The 10,949-nt window shown below is 43.3% G+C and overlaps 1 protein-coding gene across 1 annotated transcript; it reads left to right on the plus strand.

The window, feature by feature from the left end:
* Nucleotides 1-392: 392 nt before the first annotated feature.
* On the plus strand, nucleotides 393-5,768 carry LOC117475718 (5'-AMP-activated protein kinase subunit gamma-1-like). The gene is made up of 13 exons (XM_034122034.1): nucleotides 393-428; nucleotides 1,094-1,194; nucleotides 1,293-1,374; nucleotides 1,697-1,755; nucleotides 1,942-1,987; nucleotides 2,204-2,258; nucleotides 2,819-2,945; nucleotides 3,045-3,210; nucleotides 3,282-3,319; nucleotides 3,678-3,824; nucleotides 4,104-4,197; nucleotides 4,516-4,665; nucleotides 5,761-5,768. The coding sequence occupies exons 1-13, from the start codon at nucleotides 398-400 to the stop codon at nucleotides 5,766-5,768; spliced, it is 1,104 nt and encodes a 367-aa protein (XP_033977925.1). The 5' UTR covers nucleotides 393-397.
* The last annotated feature ends 5,181 nt before the right edge of the window (nucleotides 5,769-10,949 follow it).

Raw genomic sequence — 10,949 nt, forward strand, 5'->3', positions numbered from 1 at the left:
TTGCATCTTTTTAAAGTTTGGTTTTGCATCTACTTATAGTATTTTGCATCTTTTTTATGGTGGTTTTGGCATCAATTTTGTAATTTTGCTTCTATTTCAGTAGTTTTGTATATTTTTATGCTGGTTTGCCTCTAATTCAGTAGTTTTGCATCTGTTTGAGTTATTTATTGATATATTACTATCACTAGTAATTACATGTATAAATACCATGGAGACATGATTAACATACCAGGATCAAAAGCAGCTCTTAAAAGCCCTAACATGCCGTTATAGCAAACCAGCTTATTTCATGTAATCCCCGCTAAACCGACAGAACCCCTCAGGAGCTCCAGCTGAGGCGTTAGATTTCAATGTTTCAATATTCCAATCGGCTTGTTCCTGCAGGTTGGAGGTCGGCATGGCGGAGCAGTCGGACCCCGAAGATGCCGGTGAGACACTATTTACACTATTTACTCTTTTACTACTCACTACCCTAGATACGTCACACTCAAAAAAATACTTTAAAAATCACTCAAAACAATAAATCAGCGTAGTTATTAAAAAACTTAATCCAGGATCAAACTCACCCTCAGTTAGTTTAGTTTCCACTCCTCTTCATCCTCCTTGTTTCCTCACCTCAGCATATTTTCATATAATAAATAATTCATCAGCGATGCCTGTAAAGTATACATTCATCCCCCACACCACAACACACCACACACACACACACACACACACCACACACACACCACACACACACAAACACACACACACACACACACCACACACACACACACACACACACACACACACACACACACACCACACACACACAACCACACACACACACACACACACACACACACACACACACACACACACACACACAACACACACACAACACACACACACACACACAAAATCCAGTCTAACTCCAACACTGAGCTCATTCAATTATATTTTAACAATGTCTCCTGTCTCCTGTCTCCTATCTCCTGTCTCCTGTCTCCTATTCCTGTCTCCTGTCTCCTGCTTCCTCTCTCCTCTCTCCTGTCTCCTCTCTCCTGCTTCCTCTCTAACGTCTCCTCTCTCCTCTCTCCTCTCTCCTTCACAGCGTCAGAGAGAGATATCTACATGCGCTTCATGAAATGTCACAAATGTTACGACATAATTCCCACCAGCTCCAAACTGGTGGTTTTCGACACCACTCTGCAGGTATTACCATTATTATTATTATTTAGCACTTCAAAACCTTTATATATACAGTCTATGCTTCAAAACACATTCTATTATTATTGTTGTTATTGTTTCAGGTGAAGAAGGCGTTCTTTGCTCTGGTGGCCAACGGAGTGAGAGCTGCTCCACTGTGGGAGAGCAAGAAACAGAGCTTTGTAGGTGAGTGTGTGTGTGTGTGTGTGTGTGTGTGTGTGTGTGTTGTGTGTGTGTGTGTGTGTGTGTGTGTGGTGTGTGTGTGTGTGTGTGTGTGTGTGTGTGTGTGTGTGTGTGTGTGGTGTGTGTGTGTGTGTGTGTGTGTGTGTGTGTGTTGTGTGTGTGTGTGTGCTAAATATAGACATGTTCTCGAAATCTTTGTGAATATTACAACAGCCTGAGGAGATGAAACACACTGTCATACACACACACACACACACATACACACACACACACACACACACACACACACACAGTTACACTCACAGATCTCTCTTTTTTTTTTCAGGAATGCTGACGATCACAGACTTCATCAACATCTTAACCAGATACTACAAATCCCCCATGGTAACACACACACACGCACACACACACACACACACACACACACGCGCGCACGCACGCACGCACGCACGCACGCACTCACGCACGCACTCACTCACGCACGCACGCACTCACGCACTCCGCACGCACGCACGCACCACCACACACACACACACACACACTCACTAACATGTTCTGTGTCTCCTTCAGGTTCAGATCTACGAGCTGGAGGAACACAAGATCGAGACATGGAGAGGTGTGTGTGTGTGTGTGTGTGTGTGTGTGTGTGTGTGTGTGTGTGTGTGTGTGTGTTGTGTGTGTGTTGTGTGTGTGTGTGTGTGTGTGTGTGGTGTGTGTGTTGTGTTGTGTGTGTTGTGGTGTGTGTGTGTGTGTGTGTGTGTGTGTGTGTGTGTGTGTGTGTGTGTGTGTGTGTGTGTGTGTGTGATAATGACATTCCTTTCTCTTCATGTAGAGCTGTACCTGCAAGAGACCTTCAAACCTCTGGTCCACATCTCACCTGAAACCAGGTATGTGTGTAAATGAGACAAGGAAAAGGAAACAAGGAGAGAAGGAAATGAGATGAGAGGAGAAAATGGATAGGAGAGGTAATAAGGAGAGGAAACAATAAGAGGAGAATAGGTGAGGTGAGGAAAGGGGGAGAGGAAAGGAGAACAAGGGGATGAGAGAAGGAGAGGAAACAAGGACAGGAGGAGAAAGGCAAAGGACACAAGAGGAGGAAACAGGCCAAGGAGATGAGGTGAGGAGACAAGAAGACAGAAAACAAGTAGGTGAGAACACAAGAGGAAACAAGGATAGGAAACAGGAGAAGGAAGCCGACAGTTGAACCCCACCTCCTTTAACTCTCATTACATCACTATCCTCCTCTCCTCTCTCCTCCTCCTCTCAGTCCTCTCCTCTCTCCTCTCTCTCCTCGCTCTTCCTCGTCTCTCTCCTCTCTCCTCTCTCCTCTGCTCCGTCTCTCCTCTCTCCTCTCCTCTCTCCTCTCTCCATCTCCTCTCTCCTCTCTCCTCTCCTCCTCTCCTCTCTCCTCTCTCTCTCTCTCTCTCCTCTCTCCTCTCTCCCTCAGTATCTTGGAGGCGGTGTCCTCTCTGATCCAGAATAAGATCCACCGTCTGCCGGTCATCGACCCGATCAGCGGGAACGCTCTTTACATCCTGACTCACAAGAGGATCCTCAAGTTCCTGCAGCTGTTTGTGAGGAAACGTGTTCATATTAAACAACAACAACAACAACAACTTTCTGCAGCAGATATTTATATATATGAATATTGATCTCCCTGTATTTGCTCCCAGGTGTGTGAGATGCCGATGCCGGCCTTCATGCGCTGCTCTCTGGAGGATCTGAGCGTTGGAACGTACTCCAACATCGCGTTCGTGCACCCCGACACGCCTCTCATCACGGCGCTCTGCGTCTTCACCCGCCGCCGCGTCTCCGCCCTGCCCGTTGTCGACCACAACGGTAACAACACGCCGTTAAAATGCTGACTTTCTGTGATTGAATCCTGACTTCCTGTCTGTGTTGTTCTGCAGGGCGAGTGGTCGACATCTACTCCAAGTTTGACGTCATTGTGAGTAAATCTAGAATTGTTATATATCAAGGATATAAGAGGAGAGGAAACAAGGAGAGGAAACAAGGATATAGGAGGAAACAAGACTTGGAGGAAAAGTGGAAACAAGTGTTGTGTTCACTATTTAAGGAAGTGTAGGAGATCTAAGTGTGTGTGTGTGTGTGTGTGTGTGTGTGTGTGTGTGTGTGTGTGTGTGTGTGTGTGTGGTGTGTGTGCTGTGTGTGTGTGTGTGTGTGTGTGTGTGTGTGTGTGTGTGTGTGTGTGTGTGTGTGTGTGTGTGTGTGTGTGTGTGTGTGTGTGTGTGTGTGTGTGTGTGTGTGTGTGTGTGTGTGTGTGTGTGTGTGTGTGTGTGGTGTAGAACCTGGCAGCAGAGAAGACGTACAACAACCTGGACGTCACGGTGACTCAGGCGCTTCGCCATCGATCGCAATACTTTGAAGGCGTCATGAAATGTAACAAAAGAGAAACACTGGAGACCATCGTGGACCGTATCGTGAAAGCAGAGGTACACACACACACACACACACACACACACACACACACACACCTGCTGATGTTCAGGTGTATATCAGTATGTAGTGTCTCTACTTTAAAGAGTCCTCTCCTGCTGATGTTCAGGTGTATATCAGTATGTAGTGTCTCTACTTTAAAGAGTCCTCTCCTGCTGATGTTCAGGTGTATATCAGTATGTAGTGTCTCTACTTTAAAGAGTCCTCTCCTGCTGATGTTCAGGTGTATATCAGTATGTAGTGTCTCTACTTTAAAGAGTCCTCTCCTGCTGCAGGTCCACAGGTTGGTGGTGGTCGATGAAGAGTCTCGTATTGTCGGCATCGTCTCTCTGTCAGACATCCTGCAGGCGCTGGTGCTCATCCCCACAGGTAAACAACAACAAAGCTGTTGTTATTGTTTATTGTTATAGCTGAGAGCAGCGCTACGTCACTTCCTGGGGAAAACAACAATGTAACGATTTCTTCACTTTCACTGAGATCACAGGTCAGAGACATCTGTGGCTATCATGTTGTTGTTGTTGTTTTTGTTGTTATTGTTTATTGCTATAGAGAGCAGCGCTACGTCAACAATCAGAGCCAATCAGAAGACAATATTTGTATCATTTCTAAAAACTGCTGAGTCATGTATTACACGTTAGACAACAAACTGTATAATACTGTTGTTGTTGTTGTTGTTGTTTTCTGCAGGGTCAGGGAGGAAGGAGTCTCTCCCCCCTCAACCTGACACCTGCCAGCAGGGGGAGACAGAGGAGGAAGGAAAGGGGGAGACAGAGGAGGAAGGAAAGGGGGAGACAGAGGAGGGAGGAAAGGGGGAGACAGAGGAGACAGAGGAGGAAGGAAAGGGGGAGACAGAAGAGACAGAGGAGGAAGGAAAGGGGGAGACAGAGGAGACAGAGGAGGAAGGAAAGGGGGAGACAGAAGAGACAGAGGAGGAAGGAAAGGGGGAGACAGAGGAGGAAGGAAAGGAGGAGACAGAAGAGACAGAGGAGGAAAGAAAGGGGGAGACAGAGGAGACAGAGGAGGAAGGAAAGGGGGAGACAGAGGAGACAGAGGAGGAAGGAAAGGGGGAGACAGAGGAGGAAGGAAAGGGGGAGACAGAAGAGACAGAAGAGGAAGGAAAGGGGGAGACAGAGGAGACAGAGGAGGAAGGAAAGGGGGAGACAGAGGAGACAGAGGAGGAAGGAAAGGGGGAGACAGAGGAGACAGAGGAGGAAGGAAAGGGGGAGACAGAAGAGGACGGAAAGGGGGAGACAGAGGAGGAAGGAAAGGGGGAGACAGAGGAGGAAGGAAAGGGGGAGACAGAGGAGGAAGGAAAGGGGGAGACAGAGGAGGAAGGAAAGGGGGAGACAGAGGAGGAAGGAAAGGGGGAGACAGGTGAAGCAGAAAAGGGGGAGACGGGGGAGGAAGCGTGACACCATCATCATCACTGCCGCTCAATTGGAGCAGAAGAAGAAGGGGCGGGCTCAACGAGAGCGCTACACAGAGGCTGACGTGTGATTGGCCGGGAGGCTCCGAGAGTCCGTTTGTCATTGGCCGTCGGTTGGAGAGAAGTCGTTAAAGGGCTGTGATTGGACAGCTGCTCTGGAAGTGGGCGGGACATCACACAGCGAGAGCCAATCAGGGATCTTTGATTGTTTTTAAACACAGAAATGTACCATTCTGATTGGTTGAGAGTTTTAAATCAATAAATCGTGATAAAAACAATAGTTTATATTCCAGGAAATCACTGAAACACTGACATTACAGTGATCTTAAATATTAAAATACTACTCACTGTAGGATTGTATTGTTTTATAGTAGGTGTTATTTTGGTGTCAAATTTTAAATCTGTACAGAAATAGATTTTATTAAGTTAAAGTATTTATAGTTTCTAGTGAATATTTAATAACCTGTTTCTAATTACATGTTTTTAAAAACCGCTGTTGTTTGTAGAGGAATGAACCTTTAATTCAGCTCCAAAATAATAAACTTTAACCTAAAAATGTACTGTATATGTTGCTGTTGTTAAAGACAATGAATAAAAACATTCTCCTTTTTAAAGTGTCTTGTTTTACTGCTTTAGACTCACTCAGACCCTCATATTCAAATACTATATTGCAAACCATACTACCAAAAGGTTAGCATGCACGCTAAGCCCCGCTATGGGACAATATTTCGGAAAAACGTTAGTCAACAACGACCCCATTTGTGCCACAAAAAACCCAAATGATGTTTTAAAGGGGACCTGTCATGCGAAATGCACTTTCTGATGTCTTTTCTACATCAAGGTGTCCCCGGTGTGTGTCCCCGGTGTGTCCCGGTGTGTCCCCGGTGTGTGTCCCCGGTGTGTCCCGGTGTGTCCCGGTGTGTCCCCGGTGTGTGTCCCCGGTGTGTCCCGGTGTGTCCCCGGTGTGTCCCGGTGTGTCCCCGGTGTGTCCCCGGTGTGTCCCCGGTGTGTCGGGGAACTCACGCAGCGTCAGAAAATAAAACCCTCTCTCTTTTCCTCCGTACTCAAATCTCTAAAAACGGGGGAACAACGGAGCTGATCCAGATTTGCGTCCGATATGACGTAATATCTGAAATGTGGACCCACGGCCCAATCAGAAACGTTGCTATCAGAAACAATGCCCGACTGTTTTGGACGTAATATGGTCGGTGTTTACATTAGCATCGCTAGCACTCAGAGCTAACCTGTACTGGAGAGCATGTGTGTGAAGAAGCAGGAAATAAAAAGGAACTCACCTTGTGGTATAACCGGCAAGAGAGAAAGCCTTTGAGCTCCATACTGTTTCAGAGATACATATAGACCGCTATAAGCTAATTATAATGCATTATAAACACGTTTTTGATGCATTTAGGAAACAGGAAACACAACTGGAGTCAGTGTAAAATGATTTGACAGTATTTATTGATTATTTCCATATACAAAAAGATAAAATTGAATTAACCCTTTTTTTTCTACAGTGATGTTTGTGTGTGTGTGTGTGTGTGTGTGTGTGTGTGTCTGCACTGAGGACTAACTACATTCATTGATACGATAATGACCCTGGCACTGGGTGTAGAGGAAGATAAGAGACACAAAGAGATATACAATTTATGAAAATAGATAAGAAAAGACACCACACACACACACACACACACACACACACACACACACACACACACACACACACACACACACACACACACACACACACACACACACACACACACACACGTTACAGTGCACGTAGAAAATGAAACAACAGGAAGGGACAGTAACGGGGCTTTTATTTTCTTAAACTGTAGTACTTCCTGTCTGGGTAATGTCTCCCACCTGCTCTACATATATATTTATATATTTTAAATACCAAAAAACCTCTTCCAGTCCAAAAAAAGACCAGGTTGTTGTTGTTTTTGTTGTTTTTACAGTAATGAAAACCAGACATACAGATTTTTTTTTTTTTTCATAGCGTGTTAAAATCAGTAGTCTGTCTGTGTTCTACAGTTGAGCTACAACAGTGAAATATAAGGTACAAGATTTACATTTCACACCATCATCATCATCTTCATCATCATCATGGGTTTAAAGATGGCCGCCTCTCAGTTTGTGCACATGGTCATGTTTTTATTATTGTTAGAATATGTTGTACGTTTCTATTTAATTATCATTCAATGAAGTTATAGCGTACGATAAATAACATTCATAGTATTTTCACGTCTTTTTGGGCACCTAATGCTAATATGCTAATGCTAATTAACACAACATATGTTTCTCTTAAAGGGACAGTGTGCAGGATTTAGCTTTAGATGAATATTTTTGGCATTTTCAAATTGAAATACAACGCACCGGCCCTTTAAGGTAGTCTAGAGTAAATATCCAAAATGATCAATAATTAATGTTTGAGGTAAAATAAAGAGACATACGCTTGTTGTTTTTAGTGAACAGCGTCGAGGCAGCCATCTTTACACACCTGTGTGCTCAGGTAAAGGTCTGTTAATGAGAAACCCCTGACAACATGCCTTGGAAACCCCAATATAAAACATAGTATGGAGTCTGGAAGCTGTGTTTTCAGAGCAGAGGACTTTTGTTTTGGAGATTTATGGCCCAAAAACCAAGATGTCGACAAACCAAAAGTCCAAATGGAGAAATTGTCTCCACTGGATGTTTGGAGTCAAACAACGCTCTGCTGTCAGGGGGTCTATATTACTACATGTGTGATACAGATACCCATATGTCCTTGACTAAGGCCCAAAACAACAAAGACTTTAAGATGTTCAGAAGAAACTCTCCTCACACGCACTTTAAAGGCCGCGAAGATGGAAGCATCTTTTGCACTATAAGCGAAAACGAGCTTGTGACTTTTATTTTGAAAGGAAGGGACGCCTTGTCCTCTCGCTCTTTAGCATTGAGGCTCAAAACAACCCTCACATCCATCAGCACCAAATCATCTGGTTTCACAGCATGTTTGTTTACCTTTGTTAGCCAACATCGCTAGCTTCGTAGCTTCTGTATCAGTGCCCGAATCTGTCAATTTATTCATAATTTATGTTGAATAAAAGTCAGATGTATACAAACACAAAGTCTTGTTTATTGTTTACTTTTGTAGTTTTTTTGCCAAAATGCTGCAATTACTGTCACTGTGTTTGTACGTTCTGCAGCTAGCATTGTCGCTATGCTAACATCTGAAACTGTCTACTTATTTATCACTTAGAAAAGTAAGATGTATATAAAAGTCTTCAAATACTGTCTTGTTCAAACATAACATTTTGAGCGGAGCGTAAAAGTTGTTTGCAGGACTTTGAAATGCATTTAGACGCTAAAACAGCTACAGATTTTGCGTAATTTTAAGCTAACAGCGATAGTTCTAGTGCTCATCACATCCAGTCAAATCAAAGTAAAGTTTGAGCGAGAGGAAGAAGGCGACGCTATCTCCTTTCAACAATAAAGTCTCACCTCGCTGTGTATTAAGTCACCGTAAAGTCACTACTATTCGCTTTGAGTGTGATATGTTAGCCAACGCAATGCTAACAGCACGAGCTAGCTCTCGCTGTGTTGTTTTATCGACATGAGGATGTTTTGAGTTACTGTGTTAGCACTTGGATAAGTTAGCACTTGTTAGCATTCAACACACTGGTCCCCATTATTCATCGTACCCACTGGTTTCACTGCTAACAATGCTAACTGATGTCTGAATGCTAAATGTAGTAGCATTTCCCCCACAGCGCGACACTTTTTGAAGGTTTCCTGTTGTATTTGTTATTAAACCAGACATGTGAAAATGACGCCGTTTTTTTCCGATTCCTGAACGATAATGTTTCTTTCCCGAACTCACCGCCTACCGTCGCTCACTGTTTCTGCCCGTGTGGCTTTAATGAGGTAATATGTTCCTGAAAAACACCTGGAAACACCTGGATCTGAGTGAGAACAACAACCCCTGCACACAGGTACAAAAATACATTTAATATAATAATAGAAATTAAATTATTGCAGGTTTTCTCAAGATTGACGTCCAGAATCTTAATCATGATCATTTCCTTCTGATTTAATCGGATATTTTACATGTATTTTGATACTACATTCATTGGAGGGACAGAAGAAGGAAGCAAATGAAGTTGAGTAAGGAGAGAAGGAAAGGAAATTAGTCAAGAGGAGAGGAGGTAATTACATTTGATGCAACTGGAAGACGAAAGATATTACATTTAAAGAGACAGGAAGTTAGAAAGGAAAGATGGTGGAGAAAGGGAGTTCAATAGAGACAAGAAAAGGAAAGGAGACAAGGAGGTAAGGAAACAAGTAGAAGAAAGGACACACGTGGTAAGGAAAGGAGATGAGATTAGAGATAAGGAGATATTAGCCGTGTTTTCATTCACATGAATTAACCAGATTTAGTTTTTGCATTGTACGTTTCTGTTAAATGTCAACGTCAACTAAATAACGTTTCATATCACGCTCGCAGAAACGCACAATGCCACGTGGTGAACGTCGTGAAATGATGGTGAGGTTTAGGCAACAAAATGACTTGGTTAAGGTTAATTAAAAAGTTCAAAAACCAAGATAAACTTAGCGATGGTGACGACTAATGTTGGAAACCAAGATGTTGGCGACTAAAAGTTAGGGTTTAAAATTCACTTGACAGTTGAATGAATACACAACTAATAAGAAGGAAAGGAAACATTAGGAGAAAGGAGAAGGAGGAAAGCAAGAAGGAGGTAACAAGGAGAAGGAGGAAGGTAACAAGGAGATGGAGGAAGGTAACAAGGAGATGGAGTAAGGTAACAAGGAGAAGGTAACAAGGTGAGGATTACAGATACTAAACGATAAGACAAAATGGAAGTCCAGCTCAGTCCAGGTGCTTTTATGATTTCGGCAGTTCAGTTCAGTTCAGTCTAAAAAACAAACACTTTATTTACTATTTACAAGTCGGAGGTTCGAGTCTCGCTGTCGCTTTTCTTCTTCAATCAGTTTGGAGATTTTTATGTATAAAAGAAAAACGGATAAAAAGCTCACAATAACATATAGAAACAGAACGTAGAAAAGTCTTCTGAGGTATTTGTGGTGTTTGAGGTGATCTGTGGTTCATGAGAAGTATTGATGTGGGTCTGTTCTCCTGGCTTTCTCTCTATTCTCTCTGAGCGCCGAAACGCCCCACGCTCCTCGAACGCCTCCTCTCAACATCCCTGACTCGACACAGAGCGTTGAGTTCAAGTCAACAATAATTAAAAAAAGGAAAATACAGAAATATATTCATCATCTTCATCATCATCATCAGCAGCATCGTAGACATTCACTGTTTACACGTATGGCATCACAGAAACAAACAAACAAACAAACACATGTTTTTGTTTCCAGTTCGTTATTGACAGTGATGACGCGGGTTCTTTACGGTTCTGAACTGGACTCTGAGCGGCCGTTTTGCAGCGGCTTTGGTCCCGGTTTATGGAAATACAAAAAGAACAAGAGATGACCGTTGACCTCCACCAAATCCTACCTTTGTTGACAGGTACAGGTGCTGAAAAATCCCATGTTCAGACACAAACGTTACCTTTTTATCTGCACACTAATATCCCATGTTTATTCAGAATTGATCGCGTGTATCTGGAATAAGTTACGGCTCACGTGAACGGTATTAAACTTGGCTAAAAGTGGTACTTTTTAAAGA

The sequence above is a fragment of the Trematomus bernacchii genome, unplaced genomic scaffold (assembly GCF_902827165.1).
Source record: "Trematomus bernacchii unplaced genomic scaffold, fTreBer1.1, whole genome shotgun sequence".
NCBI classification, from domain to species: Eukaryota; Metazoa; Chordata; class Actinopteri; order Perciformes; family Nototheniidae; genus Trematomus; species Trematomus bernacchii.